The sequence below is a fragment of the Dermacentor silvarum genome, chromosome 4 (assembly GCF_013339745.2).
Source record: "Dermacentor silvarum isolate Dsil-2018 chromosome 4, BIME_Dsil_1.4, whole genome shotgun sequence".
NCBI classification, from domain to species: Eukaryota; Metazoa; Arthropoda; class Arachnida; order Ixodida; family Ixodidae; genus Dermacentor; species Dermacentor silvarum.
This window is the reverse complement of record NC_051157.2, coordinates 36,177,425-36,203,884: the sequence shown is the minus strand read 5'-3', so window position 1 is coordinate 36,203,884 and position 26,460 is coordinate 36,177,425. Positions and strand designations below refer to the sequence as shown.

At 45.7% G+C, this 26,460-nt stretch overlaps 1 protein-coding gene across 2 annotated transcripts in view; it reads left to right on the top strand.

The window, feature by feature from the left end:
• LOC119449781 (RNA-binding protein 26-like) overlaps positions 1–26,460 on the top strand; it is an 86,198-nt gene that overhangs the window by 36,853 nt on the left and 22,885 nt on the right. Inside the window, exons 8-13 of one of the 2 annotated variants that reach the window (XM_037713043.2) lie at positions 2,061–2,159; positions 9,584–9,727; positions 12,778–13,018; positions 16,037–16,217; positions 21,188–21,508; positions 24,559–24,681. In XM_037713043.2, coding sequence (XP_037568971.1) covers positions 2,061–2,159; positions 9,584–9,727; positions 12,778–13,018; positions 16,037–16,217; positions 21,188–21,508; positions 24,559–24,681 — 1,109 coding nt within the window. The remainder of the gene's footprint in view (positions 1–2,060; positions 2,160–9,583; positions 9,728–12,777; positions 13,019–16,036; positions 16,218–21,187; positions 21,509–24,558; positions 24,682–26,460) is intronic. The other variant, XM_037713044.2, reaches the window with a different exon arrangement.

Below are 26,460 nucleotides of genomic sequence, written 5' to 3'. Positions count from 1 at the left end.
TAATTAAAATAATAAACTAAGCCCTGCCTGCTACGTTAGTGACAGTAACACCGGAACGCTTCGTGTGTATTTGTGCCTTTAATTAAAGACTTTATTCTTGCGTTTACTGCCGCGCAAAATTGGGTAGTCGCCATCCATGATCGCGTCGATAGCTGCTGTGGTTTCTTCCGCAGCGGTTGCAGCAAACAATAGACTCAGTGCACGCGTCGGCCGTGTGCCTAAAAGAAACTGTGTAGTTGCTATCCACGACCGCATCGATAGCGACTGCGGTTTCGTCCGCAGTTGGTGCAGCGAACAGTAATTTCGTCCTGGCTCGGTGCTTGCGTTGGCTGCACATGCCTTCAGCACCGCGATAGAGCCGTTCATGATGGCGTCAATAGAGGCCGCGGTTTTCTTCGAGCGGTTGCGGCAAACATTTGTTTTGTTTTGACTTGGTGCAAAGCTGTCGAGGATGAAGAGCACCGGCTACATCACGATGGATGGACAATCTGTTGGCGATCAGCTCACTGGCAAAAACATAATCAGGATGTGCGCACGGTAGTGCAAAGCGCATTGCAAATGGAGGCACGTGCCACGGCCGTGCTGCGAAAGAAGTCACGAGGCCTCGATCGCCAATGCGAGAGCCAATGAGTCACAAGTTGACTAGAATTTCAGCTTCCACTCTGCTTTTGTGCAAAATAGCAACAGGATTTGTGCATTCATTCACTAAATAAAAGCGTGTTGACGTAGTAAGCAATTGCTTGTTTTCTGGGTACTCTCGATAATTCGACGTTAGGTTAATTCAGACATTTTTTCTGGTCCCGTGAAATCCGATATAACAAGGTTTTACTGTATGTGAGGAAACTTAAATACAAGGCATGTTTTGCAACAACCAAGCCTTGTTCTAAATTCTTAATTAAGCCTCTATAGTTTCATGGCCATGTCTATGTTTTATGCTGAGCCACATTCTAGCCGAGCTGAACTTTTTGTATCCCGTGGCATTCTCTTGTCATTGCAGTGCTTCTTGAAGAAACTCACATAAACAGTAGCATCACTTTTCCCTGTTGATAGTATTGTAGGAAGTTTTATGGGGTGCAGGTGGTTTTAATAGTAAAGGAAGGCACTTGTAAAGGATGCCTTACCTAAAAGAACAGGAAATGTTGTAGCCTGGTGATCTCTCTTTTATAGCGAAGAGCTGTTGAGGATTCATTCCATTACTTCCATGTTCTCCATCTTTCCGCAATTACTGTCACTACCTTTGGGATCATCCCTTTTCGTTGCCTGTGATAGTGCACAGGATGGGAAGATAGCATGGACATGGATCAAAATTCTTTGCAGAATTTATCACACTTTAAATTAAAATAAAGATAATATTGACCAGGTTATACAGGACAACAGACCATAAACATCACCTGTGTGTTCTGCCTGCGTATTTAGCTTGATTGCATTGGACTTGGTAGGTTTTGTGCACTATTGCACATAACTGCGTAGGATATCACAGGGGGGTAAAACAGCTGTTTCCTGTGCCATGGCCTCCTATATATACACTCTGTGCCTGCCAGTTCATTGGCAAACTAATGAGAAGCGGCCGCCATTGGAACTATAGTGCTGCTGCTTCTTATGTAGTGTTGTCTTGAGCTTACTTTACATTTTTGGTGCTCGCTGCCGACATAAAAAAATAATGGACATCAATAAAAAAGTAGCAGGGATGAGTGAAACATGTATATTTGTGCTTAATGTTGCTTTTTGAAACGAAATAATATGCTATATCTGCTACCGCCACGCACAAACACTATTGTTTCACAGCACAGACACCTTCTGCCCTTCACCATCAACAGTGGGAAGGCCGTGACAAGGTTTGTCATTACCCTGCCCTGAAATACCGTGACTTCACTCTACAGAAGTGATGCCTTCGTAGACGGCAGTTTTTTTTGGGTGATTCGGCTGGCACAGAATATATACAGGAGGCTATGCCTATGCATGACTCTGTTTGAGTGTGGTCTGTGGCACTGTTGGAATTCCTCGGTGGTGGGTGTCTTCTCTCTCTATCTCTCTCCTTCTCCTTGGTGGCTGCTCGGCAGGTGTACCCTCACTGGCCCAACTGCAGCAGGTTTTGCCACCCATGGTGGGCAGCAGCCAGGAGTCTCTGCCGTCAGCAGCAGCCGCCGCAGCAGTCGCCGGTCAGTGCGCTCTCTGCTGCCACCACCACTATACTCGCGGACAACTTTTTGTGGTACTTGCCATGGTGGCTCAGTGGACATGGTGATCTGCTGCTGAGCACAATGCCACGGGTTCAATTCCTGGCCATGGCAGCCACATTCCAATGGGGGAGGAATGCAAGAACGCTTGAAATTGATCGAGAGCCACCCCCACTACAGCATCTCTCACAGCCTTTCTGTTGCTTTGTGATGTTAAACACCATGATTAGTTAAACATGCACGAAGAACCTGAGAACCATGCAGTGGACTTGTAACAGGTATTTGCTGCAAAACCACTTGCTTCCACTGAAGTCTTAGTAAAGAAAGCTTAAATATATGTGCATGCACATTATACAATATTTTAAAGTCTGCCTCCATTTCACCTTGTGAAAGTGGATATACAGCGAAGCTGGTGTGGACGTTAGACAACGTTGCACAAACACCATCACCACAAGCGATGTACTGTATTTACTTGATTCTAACGCGCCCTCGATTGTAACGTGCACCCGTTTTCCGTGACCAAACGACATAAAAAAAAAAACTTTACAGTACCGTGCACCTCTTGCTTTCATACAGAAATAAAACTTTTACAGTACCGTGCACCTCTTGCTTTCATACAGAAATAAAACTTTCTCTCATTTGGGGGAAAAAAAAACAAAAAAAGTTTACTCCTAGTGCACTAAAGTCACGATGAATTATCAAAAAAAAAGGTCGCAGTTTTGCCCTAAAGGCAAAGCATCGATTGCGATAGCAAATTAGTAGACAGCTATACGAAGTAAGGATAGTACTTTTTATCAGCCGTATAAACTTATAAACATTCGCTGACTAACTAAATTAACAAGCATGGTGTCACGCGCGCTCAAGCAAACATGAACACATCTCGCTCGATGACCATGGAAACTGCGGAAACTCGCTGTCTAAATGCTGGAGTGATGGAGCGTAGCAGCAACGGAAAGCGAATTGACTTTTGTGCTAGCACGCCTCTCGTTCCAACGCGAACGATACGCGGCGAAAATAAAGCGCATGGACTCCCTGTCGCAGATTGCTTCCAAGATAGGGCCGAGGCGATTGTATCGCCGAAGTGGAGCGTCGCAGAATACGTCCTGCTTTGGGCCACTAAAACCCTTTCGTGTTGCTTTGCTGGCGAAAATCCTCTCCTGTTTGCTCCAGTCCCGCACGCAGGTTTCGAATTCTCCGAACGCCCGTGACGCGGCCCGATTTCTCTCCGTATCCGCTCACATGATCACTTTCCTTTTAAATGCGGCATCACGATGAACTCTGCACTTCATGCTGATAGGGCAAATGCAGAAAACGGGAAGACAGATAGTAGATTAATGCCTAAGCACAGGTACTACAGCACATGGAGGAAGCTACGGCAGCTAGGCTCGAAGCGCGTATGAGGCGGCCATTTTGAAATGCCGATGGCGATATGGTAACGCAGATTTAGGGTTGTACTCGATTCCAACGCGCATGCGATTTTTGGGCCCGTTTTATCGGGAAAAAAGTGTGCGTTAGATTCGAGTAAATACAGTACGTCACGCACGCACGTGTATGGAAGTGCAGTATGCATCCTCATTCTTCTAAGCCGTCCGTCAAGTGCAAGTGCCTTATTGAACTAAAGTAATGTTTAACCCTTTCCCTACTGAGATTTTCCCCCAAGATTGTCCGACTTTCTGTAGCAATACCGTGCACCGTTTCCATCCACTGTCACGGGTACCTTTATGGCAAGCGCAGCTGTGAAAACAAACCTAGGAAGTGGCGATGGGGGGTTCTTCATATCTATCGGCGTCCACTGCCAACGCATCGAGATGCTGTTGTCGGAATCCGATGATCGCGAGAAGATATGCTGGTCAGTATCGTCACTGCCACTCTTGGAGGAGAACCATACTTCTGCTTCACTGTCTGAGTCCGACAAAACGTCCACAAACAAATGTTTTTTTTCTCCCCTCTTTTTTTTTCCGGAGTGGAGCCGTTGTAGGCACGCGCATGCACAGAGGAGGACGCCATTTTTAAATCCCAGTTGCCAGCATCGAAACGTTTTTCGGCCACGATTCAAGTTTTAAGCGCCTTTTTATTTTTTTACTGCGCCATCTGTTGAAGCCAAAGAGAACTAAGCAAAATTTATCTGGGTAGCTTGAGGGCAGCAGTGCGCAAGCACTTGTTTCAGCGTGGAGAAGCCAAGCTTGTCTACGGTAGGGAAAGGGTTAAAACTAAATTATGTCATAAAGTGCGTAAAGTATGACTTACACACAAGCTGCAGACATGGTAGCTTTGGATTGTAATATGAATATATGCGAAAACTGAAAGACAAAGCCCTTTTCGAGCTGCCGCATGAAGTCCATGCTCATTCTTGTAGGCCCTCTCTCTGCTTGGCACAAGTGCGTTATTGTACTAATTGAATTTCTCAAAGTAAAATGTCAGAAAATTAATAAATTACGAATTACACACAACCTTCAGACATGATAGCATCGGATTGTAATACGAGTATATGAGAAAACATAATTCTGTTATCCGGAAACTCAAACACAAACCCCTTATCCAGCTGCTGTTATTTGGGTGAGCACGCCTCGAATAATCCCGGCCAACTAGAAGCTAACAGCTCCACTGTAAAAAAGAAAAAAATCTTACTATGGAGTTTAATGTCCGACAGCAACACATGGGCTATTAGGGATGGCACAGTAAATATAGTAATAGGGCTTCAAGTTAATTTCAACCACCTGGGGTTCTTTAACGTGCACCGAATTCGCTGCAGTCTGGAAACGAATACGCAACCTGATGCCCAGCAGTAGAGCACCCCAGGTGGTTGAAATTAATCTGGGTACCTCCTACTCACACACTATGGCGTCTCTCATAGGCATTGTGTTGCTTTAGGATGTTAAACCCCACAATTTGAGCTTCCTGTGAGAGAAAGCTATGGAGGCGGAAGCGCATGCATGACAGTGCTTCATGACGGACCCTCTCATACGCATTTAAGCCGAACCAGAAAATGTAACATCCCGTTGTCTCACTTAGTATGCCAATATAAGCTATAAAATACCCCTCTCACTGTTAAATATTAACCTTATGCTGTCACATTGTTCTTCTGTGTTTTGACTATTTGACACAGTAACGTGTGCAGAAGCAGCTGGGCCCCTGTAACTATCCCTTCATTGCCACCGAAAGTTGTCCACGAGAATATTCCCATCTTCTTTCCTTTGCTTCCTCTCCTCTGCCTCCTCTGTTGCCACAGTTCACTGCTTCTGCCACTGCGTCTATGTTACTCTGTCCAGCTTCTCAACTGCTGTGCAGCACATGACCCTTTTCCATAGCTTTCTATAGCTCACCCAGAAAAGTCCGTAGAGTGTACCGCCGTGTGGCAGACAGTGGAGACTTCACATGCGGTGTGGCCTCTGAGATGGTGTATGTATTCGGAGGTAGAGTTTCTAGACTGATGAGAGTTTGCGGACTCCACTTTGGAGTTTGCAACGATGACCACCCTTCTATTGCTTGGAAGGATGATCACCCATAAGGGTTCACTGCCTTGCTACACTGTGTGCCACTACACGCTAGTCAATGAAGGGGGTCTGAGGCATGGTATGGCCATTGAGATCAATATTCACTCACCAAACATTTTTTTATGGCCTCGCATAAGGTGGCACCTCAGCTTCAACCGTGGCAAGGTGCCTCGATGCACTTAGTCATTGGGTGCACACCGCGTAAGCTTTTTTCATTGTCTGCTGCATCATGGTGCATCTAACTCAACTGCTAGCCATGCATGGAACTTAATCAACTGACAGTAATCTAGAAGTGTTCCCAGTACTAGCGGCCGAATTCTCTTCTTGTAGCATCTCTTCATTGTCTACCATGTGTTGTGATTATCTGACAGAATTTTCAGGTGGTCAACGGAAAGGAAATAGAATATGTGAGGGTCACTCAACAAGCACCCTAACATTTCGCCACTTGGAAAATAACAAAACTCTGACGGAACACTACTCATAATATTTCAACCTGTGCCCTCTAGAGCATTACAGATATGCATAAATGTTCCTTTGAAGTCTGGATTCTCAAGCGAGGTTGAGAGAAAGAAAAGCATTAATCCTTTGTCAGTTGGATACATAACTAAGTCACTGGCCACATTACGCTGAGCAGGCTAGTTATATCACCGAGGCTAAGCAGCACAAGGCTTAGTGAACCTTTTTGAGCAACACATTTGGAAAAGCTATTTTTCAATGGGTCCTTTTGTGCTGCTGAATAGTTAAGATGTTTGCCTGAGCGAGGCAGTTATGATGTCCATGGCAGAACATGTCCCCTTTCCCAGCCTCCTTGGCATGAATCACATAAATAAATCACATCGTAATTCGTTAGTTCGTTTCTGAATTTGGCTTATATGTAGCGGTTTCAGCCATAGTAGCTCTCTGCTGCTTCCAGGCTTAATAATTGCACTGAGTGTGTTTGGGTTCACAAATTTTACAGTGAAGCTGTGAAGGCAAACTGCAACATAGTTTCACTTTGGCTAAATTTGTTATAAATGAGTAATATATTAGACTGAACCAATCTTGGCAAAGCCACAGAGCTGGTAATTGTACAGGCTTTTTTTTTTCTTTTTTTCTTTAGCAGCCTTTAAACAGCACCTGAGCAAACGATGGTCTCGCTACGACATAAGTCCCAGCATGCTGCGTCCACGATTTCTCAGCGTGCCGCGGGCGCGAGGCGTTCGGGCTGGCTTGTATAGCCATACCTGGAGAACCCCAGAAATCAGTGAGAGCATGCGGTAGTCTGACCATCTCATACTGAGCGAGGGCTCATCACCACTCCCCACGACAGCTGTGGTATCCATACAACACAGCAATGAGGCTTGCAAGATTGTGGAGGTCATGCCAGGGAGACGCGTGTTAGATCGTGTGTCACTTCCAGCAAGCAGTAATGGTGGTGTATGTTTTTTTTTTTATTTTTTATTATTATTACAGTAGAACCTCGCTGATACGTTCCCGCTTAATACGATTACCCGGCTCCTACGTTCGCAATCGCGAAAAATAAACATAACCGCATAGAGGAATGTGTTAGTTAATACGTTTCGGGAAAATACGATTATTTGGCAGCAACGTTCAGCATTGCGGCAAACTGCGGTCGTATGATACTTTCTGCAGCGAAAAATTATCATTCAGGTGTGCAAAAAGGCTGTTCTCATGTGATTGTGAAGCGCTTCGTGGCAGACGGCCGCCGCGCGGCTTCTCTGCAGTGCTGAATCCCCCCTCTGCGACTTCTCTGCATTGCTTGTTCGCCCGAAGTGACGAAGCGCGGCAGCAGTGGCGAGCGAATTGACCTTTGCGCTACCTTGCCCCTCGCTTCAATGCGAACTACTAAGCGGCAAAAACAGGTGGACGCCGCGCACTACGACTCGCCGAGATCGTAGCGGAAGTGGGATCGGACGAGTCGCCTGAAGACGGCGGCGAGAACGAAGGCTTGTGCCCACCGGCTACCTTCGCCGAAGCCCTTGCTGGCCTGGAAGCCTTACAAAGCTTCTTTCGCACGAAAGACAAACGAAAATGCGGACAAGGGTCTGCAATGTGTGCAAAAGGAGTTGTTCCTGTCCAAGGGTGTGACGCACCAGCAGAAAATACCGCCGAATCTCGATAATTTGAACTCGAAGGGGCCCAAAAATTTGTTCGTATTAAAAGACGCACTTATTTTTGACGTATTTGTGCACCATAGCGCTACGTACGAACGTGCGAGTCGTGAAATATCGCGGCGTGCAAGTGCGAGTCGTGAAATATCGCGGCGTGCAAGCGCATAACGAGCGAGGGCCACGAAACTGCCCACGCCGGCCAACGCTCGCATCCCGATAGCGTCTCATCCTCTTCACAACCACAATCTCTCTCTCTCTCTCGCATCCTGATAACAGCAGTGAACGAAACTTCAGGGAGCGCGCGGAGTCCGTCGAAGGTGAGGGAGGAGGGTGGCAGGAAAGCGCATTTGGCCTCGGCAACTCCGTCGCTTCGGTGGCTCCCCTCGCCCTCATTGTCAACTTCCTCGTAGTTCCCTCACCTTCGACTATCTCCATGCGCGCCCGCCACCATGGCGGCCCGGCGCCAGCTTAGCCCGCTCCCCGAAGTTTCGTTTTCTGCAGTGGCGTGGGCAGTTTCGTTGGCTGGACTGGGCCTCCGCGTTGCTTCCCTCTGCGCCGCAGCCGCAGCGTTGGCTGAGACGTCGGCACGTACACGCATGTTCCAGGCACGACGCAGAAACAGCGACCTTACCATTTGGGAGAGGAAATTTTCGCCGCGGTATTTTTTTCTTTCTTTTTTATTTCTCCGCGTGGAGTTGAGGGGTCTCTTTTGAGCTTTTGCTTTATGGCGGTGTCGGAGCAATGCTGGTCGGAGGTGCCGCCACGTGATTTGGCGCGCTGCTGAGAGCATATTCGGTGCGCGGTTATGTTAGAATTAACCGTCCAAATGCTTTCGTGTTCGAATTATCGAGCGTTCTCGCCCATTGAAATACACATAACTTTGACGGGACCACAGCGTCAGTTCGAATTAACAAGATTCGACTGTAACTATGTTTTGCAAGAAATAAATGTTTTCTGCCCTTGTACCTCAATATGGGCTTGTCAGCTTCAATTTTTACTGGATTCGGATCGTACGTTTTCCCGGATCGTACGTTTATTTTCGCATATTTCTTGAAAACGTGTGAACGAGGTTCTACTGTATCCCCCCTCCCGTTTCACCTTTAGTGTCAAAAACGGCTGATTTTGCAAGCTTTTTATGATGCTCCTGCTCATATTTCAGATGTCAAATTTTGCACGGAGGATCTTTTATATATTATCTTAAACTAAACTTTTTATGCAGTCCAAAGTTTCGTTGCTGTTGGCCTAGAGTTTTGCAGCCATTTTTGTGCTTCGGGAAGGCCGGCGTGCTTGGTATCAATCAGCATTGCAACCTGCACCGAAATCTTGAATTTCTGCTTTGAAATGCAATTATCAGTAATTCTAAAATAGTGGTTACCTTGCACACACCTTACATGAACAGACAACACCTTCCTTGCACAGTTTTGCATTTAGCCAGTATGTAATCCGTATTTTTTGTTGAGATCTCATGTCATGTTTTACTGGCTCCACGTTGAAGGTTAGCTAGGAGTTTGTACAGCTGCGTTGGTAAAAAGCAGCCAGCAGCACAGTCAATGTGGGAGCCCCAATGTGGCTGTATGACCAGCGTGTCGGTGAGAACGTCCAGGGGGCATCGGCAATGAAGCATCACTAAGAGCCAGCAAATTAGACCCCTAGCACTTCTGACAAAAAGAGTGTGAGAACTCGCTTATACAGCTTCGCTTTCTTTGATGTATCAGTTGGTCAGATTGGCATACAGCTGCGAAGGATGTTTAATTTTTTTTACAGTCGTAGTTTATTATTATGTGTCCGTCTTCTGCTGCAGAGCCATACAACCCAGAAGCCCCAGGTATGGAGCGTCCTCTGAGAGTGGGGCCGCCCCCTTTCTGGGGCCCACCGCCGGTCTTCCACACAGCCAGGGCCCCCCACAGGGAGCTGATTGGAGTGCCAACCGTGCCCCCTTCGCAGGGTGAGTTCTCCTTAACTGGAAAGCTGCTCGTGCATGTTGCAGAAAGCCACAGAGGTTCGGACAAGAAAATAGATTTAAAAAAGAAGAGCATTAGCAGTTCTTAGCAAATATGACACAGATCTGCCAGAGCATGGCCTGCAAGACCTACAGCAGGCTGCAGTAGCTGCAGACCTTAGAGGTCGTGCAGGCTCTCTACATTTCAGGCTAGTGATAATGGCAGCATTGTTTTCTTTCTTTATGTATCTATCTCTTATGTCTTTTTATTTCATTTCTTTAGTTTGGATACAAAGAACATCTATGTTTTCTAGCTTTTTGTGATGCATCCACTTGTATTTAAAACAAAAAGTGTTTCAGGGAGGCAGCTTGATAAGTTATACCTTCTCTTAAACTACACTTTAAAAAAAAAAAAGTCGAAAATCTTGTTGCAGTGGACCTTTAACAGTAGTGCCTTGATTCTGCTTAGGTGTCTTTTTATATACAATCAACTTCTGTTAATTCGAACCCGATGAGACCGACGAAATTGATAAAATTATCCGGTGGGTTGAATTAAACAAGATGCAGAAAGAAACGCCCAAAACACACCGCCGATTAATTTGGCAGCATTTGCCCAAGTCTAACACGCCCCCGAATCAAACACACACCCACTTTCTATCTGTCCAACATAGAGAACTTACGTAGAAATGACATTAAAGCTAAACAAAGTAGAAATCTAACACGCACCCGATTTCCTAGCAAGAAAATGGGCAAGGGTCTGATATGTGTTCCAAGATGGCAGCCAATGTCCTATAGTCGGCTTCGCCGCAGTACATACATGTTATGCGGTAAAGCATACAAACGCTGCATAGGCAGTTTTGTTTTCGTATCTGATTTCACTGCGAAGGCAATTTCTGGCCCAACTTTATTGTGAAAAAGAAAAGGCACATGTTAGAATTGCGTAAATACCGTAATCAGACATTGTGAACTATGGTTATTGCTTAAAAATCTTAGGGCAGGCCGAAGATAGACGTTTTTGACGGGATAATGACGGGTGTTCAACACATTCACTATCCTCTAAGCTCCACTGAGACAGACGCTGCCACTAAAGAGGTTGCTATTGGGATCACCATGGGAGTCGGGCATGTGCGTGCTTACCAGTCAAGTTCGAATTATCCCATGAAGGCTAATTTTGGGCCCATAGAAATGCATCGACGCTAGCGGGAACCTTCAATTGGAATCGAATTAACGGAAAGATAGAATTAACTGGAGTCTATTAAACAAAACTATACTGTACAATTTCTTTCCCCAAATTGGTCTTAAAGAGTGTCAATAATGTAGTTAATGATTCCTTCTACAGTCAAACCTGCTTATAACGCGCTCTATAGTTCCGCAAAAAGTGGTCGTAGTATCAATAGTTCATTTGCCCATCAAAATGTGCAAAAATTAATGACACTGTAGCTGGCGTCAGCAGTTTCGATTCGACACCACCTTAGACAGACAGACGAACAGATGAACTTTATTGGCGTCCTGGGAAGAGGGTTCCTGGGAACGTGCCGAGGGCATTGCCCGCGAAGGGCTCGGGAACCTTTGGGTTCCCGATTGTTTCACAGGCTCCCGGACCGCCCGGAGTTGGTGCGCAAGGTCTGAGCTTGTGATGCACTTGAAGAAGTCCGTCTCGTTGACGTGATGCTTCCTTGTGGAGACGCGTAAGCGGGGGCACCGCCACATCAAATGAGGAAAGGTTGTGAGTTGATTACATGCCAAGCAGTTAGGTATACACGACCTTGGTGCGAAAAAATGATTTTCAGTACCTTCTTTTTTGTTCCCGGCACTTTTTCACATCTAACTGCAAGCTTCCGTTAAAAACACCATCTAAAGAGTGAAATGTGCCATTGGTTCTAATTGGTCCTCAAACAACGCGTGACCGCTTTGACACTTGCTTTCTCATTGTAGCTCATACTGGCCGCGATAGTGCATAAAGTAGTGCACGCGGTGCCACATGGAGAACTGCGCGAACACAGGAGTGCTGCCGTTGTAGCTTCCGAAATTGGTGCCGTATGGAAATTGGTGGTAGGGTGCCACCGTACTGGCCTCTAATGTTGAACTAATTTATTTGTTGTAAAAGTATATCGCTTTTGAAAATGTTCGTTATATCTGGATGCAGTTTCAATAAGCCTGGTAAAAAAATTGTAAATTTCGTAAAATGTGGTCGTTATAACCGATAGATCATTATATCTGGGATTGTTGTAAGTGGGCTTGACTTTAGTTGGACCGTAATATAATTGCATAGGTTCAGTTTCACTAAAGCCACTTTTTGGTCCCACTACCGTGGAGTTGTGTTTAGCATTGCTTTTACTGTAACGATACTGCTTTCAATAGTGAACATATATCTCTCTTTTGAGGTAATGTTGATATTAGGCTAAAATAAAGATGATTGCACTAGAATTCTTTATCATTAATAGTCCTGGTGCTTTATATAAGGCTGTTTCGAGTGTCCTTGGTTTGTCTTTCTCTCTCTTTTTGTGTGATTTTTATTGTTTCTTCTGCCCTATTCTTGGCCAGGCATGTGGGCAGTGTGTGCCCTACTGGATGAAGTTCTGTTCCTTTTTGTTTTTCACCATTTAAGGGACACAAAGCGAAACAATAAATTAGTTTAGACTGATAAGTGCTCCTTCAAAACTCAGTTTTCATTAATTTTGCAGGAACTCATTGATTACTGAAGAATAAATGAAGGCCAAAGTTTTTTTGCTGAAACCCTAGCATTGGTGCGTCAGTGTAATAATGTCAAGGGTTTCAAGTACCTTCTTTTTAACCATAGTGGCTCACTATGGTTAGGGAGTGGCTCACTATGGTTAGGGAGTGGCTCACTATGGTTAGGGAGTGGTGAGCTGGTGCAGGAACTCAAGATGGTGTCACCACTTGTTATTTTTGCATTTCGTCTTACTTATCCTCTCACAGTAAGGGTGGCTTTGTTTTGGTATTGTATAAGCATAATTTATTGGTAAAGCTCAACCAATTTTTCTCTTTAGTGTCCCTTAACAGTGATAACTATGGCGACGTTGACCTCGATGCAGCGGACTTGAGTCAGCCTCCGCCGCCGCCTCCGCCCGGGCGCACTGTTCTCGGTCCGCCAATGGGTCCTCCACCTCCAGGTCTTGCACCCACCGACGAAGGAGGCACGCTGTCTGCTGCCCCTCCCCCTCCACCACCCCAGGGTCCACCGCCACCCATGCGAGGGCCGCCCCCACCACCGCCTCACCATCATCACCCTCATCACCCTGGGGGCTCACAGGGAGGGCCACGCTATGGAAGGGGGTCAGTAGTCAAATTCCTTTTATCTTGTGCAACATTGTTTGCAACGATTGAGAGAGAGGAAAACTGAGCAGAGGCTTCACCGATCCCAGATGCATTGTGCAAAGTTTATTTTATTTATGCAGTTCTGCAGACCAGTACAGGTCCAAGTTAGAGAGGGGAACATTTCACCATGTGGGGATACATACACTATAAACACTGACACTCAACACAGTTTTAACATTGAACAATTCACACAGCAGCTGTTGGAAGCACAAAATCTTCTAGAAGTAAATTGTCGTTGAAGATTGGCATAGCAAAAAAAAAAAATAATAATAATAATTTTCTTGGTTTATTTTTTAACAAAGAAAGCATAGCAGATGAAATGGTTGTTGCAGCCTCGGTGATTGCCATTCTTCAATTAGTCGGCAGAGGTTGGCGAAGAAGTTTATAATTGATGCTGCATGCTTGTCTTGTAAACAGGATGCTATGATCTCTCTTGCCCTGTGTGCAGTTTTCGTTGGCATTGTTTGAAAATCAGGGAGAAGGGGCACTTGACTGCGAGCAGAGAGGACAAGGAGCTGCCCCATAAGCATAGACAGTTTGTTGCACCCTTGTGGATAGCAACGTTACGGCCTATTGGCAGGTTCTCCCCTTCATGTCTGCAGCCATGCCTGCTATGTTGCCCTGGGCAATCTTCATGGTGTTCCTCAAAACATTTCGAAATGCTTGAATATCAAAGTGCCATATTCAAGGCCTTGAAAACTCATGAAAATTTCACGACGTGCTTAAAAATTCTTCAATTTCGTTTGGTAAAGCGTAATAAACTTTGTTTAGACATTTGGCCACAAAGTGTAACTCAAAAGTTAAGTGTGTGTGGTTAAACAGTAGCACGTTTTGCTTGTGCTGTCTTTCATATGTATGTATTTAGTGGCCATTAAAAAAAATGAAAGGTTTGTTCATTGTCAAAGAAGACGCTTTCGCTAGAGTAGTGCACAAGCATGCGTTTCTTTTTCTTACCAAACTGTTATTGAGCTTGTGATCTTACATCAGTATCACAAGCATATTGCTTGTCATTTTACTGACAATTATAGAAATTAGTAGGGGTGTGTGAATACTGAATATTAGATTTCGAAATTGATTTTCAGAAAATTTTTACAGCGAAGCTATTAAAGGATTAGGTTCGCCAGAATCATGTCCACGTGTAGAAAAAGCTATGATCATCAGCATTTGCTTTGGTTCCATGTGCGGGGCGGTTTTCTTCCAGCTGTGCCTTAGCACAGGTGTCAAAACCGATGATGGATGGCCCATGTTATACCCCTTACCACCGCCAATGCCTCTTTCACAAGTGTCGCAATGCTCGGCGGTGGCATCTGCCCTATGGACTCGCTATGGGACGGACGCTCATTAAACCACATCTTTCGGGATCCTGACGATGCCGTGCAGTGTGCCGCGGCTTTGAACGCTGTGGCTCATACGCTAGTCTATGGCGATGGGGTGGACTTGGCGCAGCGAACGCACTACTTGGCCATCGTGCCGGGCGAAAACAAGACGCCGATGTCCTTGCTCTTTGACGAACATGCCGAAGACGCCCAATTTAGTCAATAATGATAATATATAAATTCACTATAGCAGACCCACCATAGTCACAGCTTCGCTGGCTTCCATCTTCACAGTAGTCAAAGGGCTCTGAATTGTTTTTACAAGATTTAATGTGTACAAATTTTGAGCGAGAAAATATGGTGCTGCACATACTCGAGAGTTCTAGCATCACGTAACATGAATATGGCAACATATCAGTGACTTTCGTCCATAGAAATCAAGATATACAGTAGGGTTTACTCATATGAAAGGGAACACCAAATTAGTATACCATCACTGATTACACCTCACTCCTAGTTTATGAAGGTCTGGAAAATATTTTTTTTATCAGTATAATTTTTGTTGAATAGGGTTAAGTGCCTTTTTACCTCTGAAACTAATGAACGTCTCTCGCTTTCATTTGCAAGGCAGTTTGTTGGCTTTCCGAGTGTTGCGCGACTGCTGCAAATAGATCTGCGTGGATTCGGCACTAAACCGGAACTTTAGTCGCCTGTGCCTGATGAAGCTGCACCGATTAGGCTTAATGGCCGAGGCAGTGTGTTCGAAAATTTGCCGCTGGCCAATGTGGTAACGGGTCGGAAACCGTAGTGGAATGCTTGCCGCTTATATGTTCATACGAGTGGCTCATGAGTGATCAGTACCGAGATAACACGTGCAGGTTAGATTGATGGCCCTCGAAGTAGCATGAAGTTCGTCGACGTGGTGTGTTCAACACTATCTGCTTGCCTATTGGCGGCTTTCGCACTTTACGAAATATGCGCTGCTTTTGTTGACGTTCCCTTTGTCTGCTCCGCGTTATCATTTTGATCGGTCCTGTCGACCTGGACGAACCTTTTACTGACAGAGGCGGCCCCGGGCAACACAGTGTCGTTCTGTGAATTGTGGCGTTCTGGCACTGTGCGTGCGATGACAGTGTCGGGCCAGCGTCGGGGAGCTCTCGCAGTGACGAAGTCTGCTACCACATCAGTCGAGGCGGCTCATCTGCGGCGCCCTTGTTACTCTTTTTGTGAAGAGAACGAAGTGAAACGCTTGCTTTGGCAGCATTGAGCACAAAGGGCTCCGCGGCACACGCTACATGTGGCACTGCGTGGGTCTCTACACCGAATATATTGAATACTCGAAAAATCGAATAGTAGATATTCGATTCACAAATCGAATTACAGTGGAATCTCGATACGATCTTCATAGGAACCGGAAAATAAAGCGTATCATCCAAAAATCATATTATCACGAAAACAAAAAAACTTATTCTCCCGAAAAACGTATTATGCAGAATCATATCAACGAGATTCCACTGTATTTGAACGTTCACTATTTAATTTGGTTCGGGGATATTCTATATTTGCACACCCCTAGAATTTAGTGCTCTAACGAGCACTGTGCAGTGTTTGAAGTAGCTGGGTGGAGCCAAGTTCTTTATGATCTCTCTCTTTGGAACAGGGGCATGCACGGCAGTGGCGGGCGGGGTCGCATGGACTACGGTCGCGGTGGCATCAATAACCGGGCGGCTAACCACTACGACCGGTGCGAGCTTGAAGTGCGCAAGGTGCCACGAGCTCTCAACACAATCACTCAACTGAACAACCACTTCTCGCGCTTTGGAAACATAGTCAACCTTCAGGTGAGCCATGCTCTGCATTAATAATAATTGAGTTCAAGATCTCAAAAGCAAGTTTGTGGCATGAGGCCTAGAGTTTCCTATGAAAATTACTACAGGGAACTCTGGTGCTGGGATTGCTCAGTTACTGCGGGAATAATAAGTAGTACATGGATTTGTCTGGTCTTTATGTGTGTCGCTTAAGACGGGGTTCGTGTGGCTCTGCTTATTATACTTTATTTGCCTTTTTTTCCAAGCCATCATATTTTTCTAATGTATGAAGCCAAGAAGACTCCGCTCCGTGCACTGTTTCCTGAATAACACAGTTTTTCAACCTACCTTGGTAGCCCAATGGCTATGGCGTTGCTGAGCTCGAGATGACGGGTTCGATGTCGGCTGCTGCGACTGTGGTTCGGTGAGGGCGAAATGCAAGAACTCTTGTGTACTTAAGTTTCTGTCCACATTAAAGACCATATAGTAAAATCTCCATATCCATGCCATCAATCAGGTAATCGAGAAATCTGCGGAGTACAATCAACCTCTCTATATGGCTTTCATAGATTATGAAAAGGCATTCGATTCAGTAGAGATATCAGCAGTCATAGAGGCATTGCGTAATCAAGGAGTGGAGGAGGCATACGTGAATATCTTGGCAAATATCTACAAGGATTCTACAGCTACCTTGGTTCTCCACAAGAAAAGTAGAAAGATACCTATCAAGAAAGGGGTCCGGCAAGGAGACACAATCTCTCCAATGCTATTCACTGCATGCTTAGAAGAAGTATTCAAGCTCTTAGACTGGGAAGGATTAGGAGTGAGGATCGATGGCGAATATCTCAGCAACCTTCGGTTTGCAGATGACATTGTCCTATTGAGCAACAATGGAGAGGAATTACAACAAATGATTGAGGACCTTCATCGAGAAAGTGCAAGAATTGGGTTGAAGATGAATATGCAGAAGACAAAGATAATGTTCAATAGCCTGGCAAGGGAACAAGAATTCAGGATCGCCCGTCAGCCTCTAGAATCTGTAAAGGATTATGTTTATCTAGGTCAATTACTCACAGGGGACCCTGATCATGAGAAAGAAATTTACAGAAGAATAAAATTGGGTTGGAGTGCATACGGCAGGCATTGCCAAATCCTGACTGGGAGCTTACCACTGTCGTTGAAAAGAAAAGTGTACAATCATTGCATTCTACCGGTGCTAACATACGGGGCAGAAACTTGGAGGTTAACAAAGAAGCTCGAGAACAAGTTAAGGACCGCACAAAGAGCAATGGAACGAAAAATCTTAGGAGTAACGTTAAGAGACAGGAAGAGAGCGGTGTGGATCAGAGAACAAACGGGGGTAGACGATATTCTAGTTGACATTAAGCGGAAGAAATGGAGCTGGGCAGGCCATGTAATACGTAGGATAGATAACCGGTGGACCATTAGGGTTACAGAATGGATACCAAGAGAAGGGAAGCGCAGTCGAGGACGGCAGAAAGTCAGGTGGGATGATGAGGTTAGGAAATTCGCAGGCGCAAGTTGGAATACGCTAGCGCAAGACAGGGGTAATTGGAGATCGCAGGGAGAGGCCTTCGTCCTGCAGTGGACATAAATATAGGCTGATGATGAGTAAAATCTCGATATAACGAACTTCAGGGGACCGTGGTAAATGGTTCGTTATTCTGAAAAGTCGTTATAGTGAAAGCCCCGAAATTAAACATTCCGCCCATTAACTTATCAGTTCATAAGTTGTCGTCATATGAGCTATCCACGAAGACGTCGCTGTTGGCTCTCAGCCTGCGCAGTTGCTATTCATGCACCACCGAAGCACCGTGTAATAGGAGTGACGCATTCAAAATAGATGCTGACGCTGAGAAAACTACCGACAAAAAGGAAGCTCCATGTCGCCTCCAAAGCGCAATGTTTCTTGTTTGTTTATTTTTACAATCCTTGCCGTGGACACCGCAACTGTCTCGCTCGAGGCGGACACCTTAACTATATTAAAGTGCAAGCGCGTGTAAATGGCACTGCCCTGAAAGTACGAAGTTTGATCGTGTGGCAACCTTGCGAGCACGAAGGTTAAATTTCTCCGCGCGTGTAGCTACTACGGCCACAGAAAGCGCGAAAGAGGGGCGCGGAAAGAAGGGCGAAAGAAGGAAGAGACGCGCCTCCGTTGCTAGGTGACACTTGTCTGGGCGGAACATGCGCTCCAAAACCTGATGCGTTGTCGCCTCAGCTAGTGTTCGAACGGTCCTGCTCGTGACGATCGCCACTTCGGGACCTTCTCAGAAAGAACGGCTCGCCTGACTGCTGAGCTCACCCCCTGTTACCCTGCCTTGGAACGAAAAAGTGCGAGTCGAGCGCGAAAGTATCTTGCGGTGATGCCCGACCCGATGCACGCCTTCAGCGGCGCCGCTGGTCCCGCTGTTCTACTGAGCTGCGTTGTTAGAATATCCATCCACGCGGGGCTTCGGGCACACTGCGCCGCTGTCGAGCGCAAGGGCACTGTCCTTAACCAGGAACGGATCCATTGCAACGTGCGTCGGCGTGTCATTTGAGGGTTAGGTGGTACAGAAAAGGCGTGTGCGAAAGAACCTGTATACACATGTGGGCAACAGCCGCTTCCCTTGTGACATGCCGCTGTCACCAGTTCGCGTGATCGTTGCGCTGCTTTCGAGTCTTTTTCGGAACTTGTGCAGTGATTATCATGGGCGATTGGCCTTTCGATAGGCAGCCGCCCGGCTTTCCGACGCGCCGATGTTGCGTGCCAGCGTAGTTTTTTTCCTCAGGCGCCGTCTCAGGTTTTCCGGACCCGTGCGCCGTGACGTCTGCTTTCTGCGCCTTGTCGTCTGCTAGCCTCCTGTTTCAGCTGTCGTGACTGGATGCACAGAAATCTAAGAATCCCAGATTTTGGAATATGAGTTCGTAGTACTGAGGCGTTGTTAACATGACACGGAAACTGAATAACCATCGTTATTTTGAAAAGTTCAATATTCTGAAGTTCGTAATACTGAAATATTTTTACATTGAAACTATAAGAAGTCAGCAGGGGATTCCTGAAAAGTTCATAAATCTGATGGGGTTTGTAGTAACGAGATTTTACTGTATGTGATCAAAATTAATCTTGAGTACCTCACTACAAAATGCCTCGTAATCAGATTGTGAGTTTGTCACGTAAAACCCCAGTATTTATTTTTTTTTAACGCAGTTTTGTTGTTGAATATGATCAGTTTGCCATGTCGCAAAGTCGTTTGAAGAGATGTGGGCAAAGTTTAGGCAGTTCTTTGTATTACCTATAGTTTGCATGGTTCTTGCAGCTATCATAGACACCGGCACTGAGGTTTCTTCTATATTATACAGTCGAATCTTGATAATTCGAACTCGAAGGAGCCCAAAAATTTGTTCGAAATAAAGGAAGGACTTATTTTTGTGGTATTCGTGCCTCGGCCATAGCTCGATGTACGAACGCTGCTAGTCGTGAAATGCAGCGCGCAAGCACATAGCGAGCGAGGGCCACTAAACTGCCCACGCTGGCCAACGCTCGCTTCTCGATAACAGCAGAAAATGAAACTTCAGGAAGCGGGCGGCGCCGGCACGGCAATGGGCTCGCGCGAGCGCGGAGACCTTCGAAGGTGAGGGAGGAGGGCAGCAGAGAATCGGATTTGGCCTGGGCAACGCCGTTGCTTTGGTGGCAGTGGCTTCGGTGGCTCCCCTCTCCCTCCCTCGCAATTCTTGTAGCTCCCCCACCTGCGACTGTCTCCGTGCGCATCCGTCACTGTGCCGGCACCGCCACTCCCACCTGTCTGGCGCCAGCTTAGCCTGCTCCCTGAAGTTTCGTTTTCTGCCGTTATCAGGAAGTTGGCCGGACTGGGCCTCCTCCACTGTTTTTCCCTCTGCGCCGCAGCCGCAGCGTTGGCTGAGACGTCAGCATGTACACAAGTATTCCAGCGTAACGGTGAAACGGCGACCTTGCATTTGAGAGTGAAATTTCCGCTGCTTTTTTTTTTTTTTTTTTTTTCTTTTTCTCTGCACGGCGTTGAGGGGTCTTCCCTAAGCTTTTGCTCTATTGCGGGGTTGGAGCAATGCCAGTCGGAGGCACCACCGCGTGATTTGGCGCGCTGCTGAGGGCATTGTCAGTATGCCGTATGTTCGAATTAACCGTCCAAATGCTTTCGCGTTCGAATTATTGAGCGTTCTCGCCCATTGGAATACACATAACTTTGACGGGACCGCAGCGTCAGTTCAAGTAAACCGAAAGTTCGAATTAAGCGTGTTCGAATTAACGAGATTGCTCGAAGGCATAATGCTTACATAAACAATACTGCCAAGAAACACACTCGTTGTTTGCATTGGCTGTGGCAGTAGAAGCCTTTTGTTCTCCTTCAGTGAATGTAGAAGAACAAAATAGCTTGCACTTTGCGTAAACAATATGTTCATTCATTTGTAGAACCTGTGTAATCCACATGGCACCAAGTAGAACATTGTGCATCATTTGCTATCAACAAAAATAAAAATGTGATGAAGAAATAAGAACAAAACATTGCATTTATACACTCCTAAGTGTGTTACAGAACTTAACCCTTTCAGAGCTTTAGTTTGCATTGGCTTGCCACTTTTCATAGGAAACAGTAATAGAGGCAGTTGAATCGTGACATGAAGTAACATGGATATGAAGAAGTAAATCTAAAATATTTATCGTTGATATTAGCATGCAAAGAATATATGCTTATAATAAATATGAGATAAACTAAGGTATTTTCATGTCAAATGCAACATAATTATAATGAGGTTCAACTGCACTGAGTGAACACCACTGTTTCTCAAACTGGCATGAATGAGGTTGTCAAAACACCTACCGAGTTCAGGTAATGTTCAAAATTTTGTGGTTGAATGAGTTTAAACAGTGTGAAGAATGGGTATCAGCTCTCTTGCGTTATTCATTGGTCCCTGCCATCGCAGAGCTGCTGTAGTAACAGGCATTTTTGCATTGCACACTTCAGGTATGCTACGACGGGGATCCTGAGGCAGCCCTGATTCGTTTCTCGAACCACGCTGAAGCCAACGCTGCGTATCGGTGTACGGAGGCAGTGCTGAACAACCGTTTCATCAAGGTCTTCTGGCACAACAAGGACCGAAATGCAGTGCCTACGGCGAATGGCAGTGGATCTGTGCAGGACACTTCCGCTGCATCTGTTGCTTCCGGTGGAAATTCTGGCATGGCTAACCAGCCCACCAACGGTGCCACAGCAGCCACTGGTACGACGGAGGCATTACCCACCAAGAACATCAAGGATCGGCTAGGTGCACCCCCTGTCGAGAAGGTGAGAAGGTGTCCGCGTCCAGAAATGATGAGCACACACCTTTGGGCTTCTTGGTTTAACACAAGCATCATAGTGCTGAGCTGAAAGACAGACGTGGACAATGTGCTACTTTTGTGCGAAATTTCATTTTAAAACATGACAAACAGTAGAACCTTGCTCATATATTTTGGGAAAATATGCGAGAAGAAAAAACTTACTAACCGAGAAAACATATGATTTGAATTCACAAAAAGAATTTTGCATGCTCAATTGTAGTTGACATTTACGTAATGCAAAGTGTTGCGCGAATCGTTGCAGCACGAGACGACCAAAGTGCTTGGAGCTGGTGGGGCTGAGCAGCCCCAGACTCAAATTACAGTTAAACCTGCTTATAACAAACCTCCATATAACAAATTCCTGGATATAACGAAGTTTTTCTATTCCTTGCCGTTACTCCATAGAAGCACATGTATTTGAGACCTCTACGTAATGAAGTGGCAGCGGGAGACCCCCTCAAAATAACGAATTTTCCCCTCCGACAACCTAGAGATTTCGCCCCAAATTTTGTCATTTTTGCGCGAGCAGCAACCGGAAGCACCTTCTCTGCCGTGACAGGAATGCGAAGTGACTGGCTTGGTGTGCTCGAATTCACGGCGACTGCGAGGCGAGAGCGAGCGCACGTGTGCGTGGGTGCGAGCGTGCGCGAGGCGGGCCTGCATCCCTCGATGGCAATCTTGCCACCACGGGCGTGACCTTTCCCCCTCCCTTCCTTCAAACCTGATCCTGCCACTTGCTGCAGCTGGCTTAGCCCGCCAAGCCGGCACTCTCCTTTTCTAGTTGATGTTACCAAAGAAAAAAATAAGGTTTTTTTTTTTTTTTTTTCTTCCGTTATCATCGGTTACTGCGCAAGTCTCTGCGCAGTAACCGATGATGGAGCAGCATTGTGCTCATTGATGTACAAACGGTCGGTGCTGCCGTGCATCATGAACAAACAACAAAGCAAAATCACGCAGTTTTTTACCGCGAATTAAATGTTTTTGGTGAGTTCTGCCGTCTGTTACCCTTTTGCTTACTTACCCTATTTACTCGAATCTAACTCGCACTTTTTTTTTCTCGATAAAACGGGTCCAAAAATTGCCTGCTCGTTAGAATCGAGTACGACCCTAAATTTGCGCTACCATATCACCATCAGCATTTCAATATGGCGGCCTCCTACGCATTTCGAGCCTAGCTCCCGTAGCTTCGACCATGTGCTGTAGTACGTGTGCTTAGGCATTAGTCTACCAATTTAGTTAAACAGTGAATGTTTACAAGTTTATACGGCCGATAAAACTACTATCCTTACTTCGTATAGCTGTCTGCTAATTTGCTGTTTGAATTGATGCTTCGCCTTTCGGGCGAAACTGGGACTTTTTTGTTCATCACAACTTTAGTGTATTGGGAGTAAATCTTGAGCGACAGTTGTATTTCTGTATGAAAGCATGAGGTGCGTGGTACTGTAAAAGATTTTCTTTCCTCTCTTTTGGTCACGGAAAACGGGTGCGCGTTACAATCGACGGCGCGTTAGAATCGAGTAAATACGATAAGCGTTTCTTTTTCGAATTTTCGTGCCGAACCTGCATATAACGAAATCCTCTTTATAACGAAGTTTTTCGGGAACTTGTCAATTTTGTCATATCCAGGTTTAACTGCATTGTTTTTGCAACTTTGGCTAGCTTATGTTTGCGCTCCTTGAATTCGGCCTGGGTCTGCTGCTTCTTTGGTCGGGGCATTTTGGCGGGAAGTTTTGATATGCCCACTTGGCAAGAACTGTTGCGACATGAGGCGCCGACGTGCATCGAGCTGGTGGGGCTCTAGTGTTTGTTGTTTTCCTATTGAGTAGTGTTTTATGACCGCAAAGGGAAACCAAAACGAAATCAAGCTGGTGGGCGAAGGCGGAATAAGATGCTGCCTGAGCGAAACGTGACGCTCACTTTGCGCCGCTGGCAGCAGGGAATGGCGGCTCATTTGGGTTATCGCCTATTAAAAACGCGCTACAGTCAAAACCCATTAATACGTATTCGACCGGGAACAACGTTTAGGTACGCACTAAACAATGTGCGAAACAACCACCAATGCCACCTAAACGGCTACTTAAACGGCTGGAAAATAACTACGTCACGATGCTCTAAAACGCACGCACTCAGACAGGCTTTATTTGCGGGTAGGTAGCAAAAAAATCAGTAATCTTCACTTGCTGCCGTGGCAGCCTTGCCGCGAATCCCAGTCACAGTGGAAGCATTCAGCGTCACCAAGACCAAAGAAGGCCCACCAAGTGCGCAGCAACGTCAAAGTGATGCTGACTGCTTTCTTTGACTCCCGCAGTGTGGCACACCACGAGTACACACCACAGGATCAAACAACCACCAAAGAGTACTACAGGGACGTCCTCCGTCGCCTACGTGATGCTGTGCGGCACAAGAGACCGGAGTTGTGGTGAACAGGAAATTGGCGCATCCATCTCGACAATGCTCCTGCACATTCCTCGCACTTGATTCAGACTTTTTTGACAAAAAACCAGACTCCTGTAGTTCAACAGGCTCCTTACTCTCCTGATATGACCCCCTGCGACTTCTGGCTGTTTCCCAAAATCAAGAGGCCATTGAAAGGAGCGCGATTTCAGACAAGAGAGGACATTATGGCTGCAACGACAGCTGAGCTAAACTTCATTCTAAAAGAGGCCTTCTCGGAATGCTTCCAACAATGGCAGCACCGCTGGAAGAAGTGTGTGGAGTCCCAAGGACTTAATACAGGAAAGGCAGTGTAAGATTTAGGTTGGGACCGCGAAAACGCGACATAGCAGCTGGGAAAACGCAACAGCGAGGAACGTATCAACGGGGTTCCACTATTAGGAATTCTTTCTGCTAAAAATAAATTTACTTTTTCTTGATTTTGTGTATGTATTGATGACACAAATTTTGGGTGATACAATATCTCTCGTGACCCCACGAGATTCGTATCACTGAGATTTTACTGTATAAGGTAAAGTCATCTTTGAAGTCACTTACCCTTTAATCCTTATGTCCTTGCAGTCTGCCGTGTTCAACCCCATTGCTGGAAACCTGTCACGCACAGTGTTTAACCCTGCTGCACTGAAGAAAAACAATGTTATCAACACTGGCCTGCCTAAGCGCACAAAAGAGGAGCAGAAGACGGTAAGCACAAACTTAACTTGTATTTGGCCAGAGCTGCTAAAAAATAAAAAAGGCAAGCGAGGCGAAGCTTAGGTTAAGCTTCAGTGATAGATGAAGGGATGAACAGTAGGTGAACTAGTGAAGTTTGAGGCTCTAGCCAGTGTTTTTGAACAAGATGCTTTTGAATATATGGGAATTACTCCTAGGTGTCCCAAGTGTAACTCTTATCAAGAAATGAGCTTTCATAAGCAGCAGATAAACACATAGGACAAGATTGGAGGTGTCACTATGAAAATGTGAAACAGTTCCCAGTTGGCATCAAATGTCCTGTTTATAATTGGCGATAAACCGCCTGCAGATAATAAAAGGATAATTGCATTGAATTTGAGCATGAAAGGGAATGCTGTTTCACTGCTTTTGTGGGATTTTTCTACATAAACCACATAAGTTACTGATGCTGCTCCTTCACACCACTTATTAATGCTAGTTGCAGGAGTGCAATACCTTCTACGTGTGGACATCTGACTCACCATAGTGTCTTCCTTTGCCCTTATTACAGCATAGAACAGATGTGGACAGATATTAAACATTGCTATCACTCTAGCTCAACTTAGCGTCTTCCTTTAGTGTCCATTTAAACCACATGACATTTGCTCATAACATTATAAAGTTCATAACACATTGGGCAAGTTCATAGGTGAACGTGCTGACATGCCCTTGATTGTAATGTGTACAAGATTCTTGCTGTCATCAAAAAAAAAAATGTGACTCCCTTGATTGTAACACTCACCCTTTAGATTTGTTGCGGAAAATTATTATCCAGCTTTAGTGCTTTCTTGCACGGTGATTGTACCTGCCAGTATCAGTAAAGTTCTTCAGATAAACTTGTAGAGTCTTATTATTTCTATTACTTGGCACTCTTTGGCCAAGATTGGTCTTTGCACCATGAAACACCATACATCATCATGATTTCTATGATGCCAATGGGCTGGCTTTTCGGTGCAGCTCAATCTTCTGGTGCTCCAGCTAGTTATGTATTGAAAGCTGAAATAAGGGGACTGAAAGTGTTTTTGGAACGCATAATTTTACACACGAAAAAAAGTATGTTGAAATATACTTGTGCAAGTTGATGATATACAGTCGGAACCCACATTAATGAAATCCTGCGACAACAAAATTCTCGCAACAATGAAATATTTTCGTATCCCTGGCGCACACCCACAGGATTCAATGCATATCTTAGATCTCAACAACAAAATGTCGCTGAACTATAATCCCGCAGCACAGAAACCTGCCATAACCTAACCCCACGTATTACCTACTCGTGCAAGGCTAGCAGGCTCCAAAGTGTGCTCAAATGTGTTTGCTTTTCACTAAAATTGCATAAAATATCACCACATTACGCTTGCATGGGCGCCGCCATTTTTGTTTACAAAAACAACCAAGTGCCGGAAGTGATTGCGTGCACTGAAAACAAGTCATGGCCACCATTTTGTTTGTTGATCGCCCGTTTGAAGTGGTACGTTGCTACCGACATGTGACGACGATTTTTATGCACCTAGTGCTGTGCATAATGTGCGTCTCGGTTAGAAAAGTGCAGCAAAAACAAAAATTCACGTCCCACCGATGGGGACTTGTTTATGGTGCTCGAGATGGCGGCTGCAGCATGGACTGACACACATCGGGCCTTGATTGAGCAATTGTCCGGGAATACGTGCCCCTTGCTTCAAGAACGCTGGTTTTGGTGCCACCCGAAAGGCAGTGCATGCGGATTTGGCGCCAGGGCGTAGATTTTCGTGA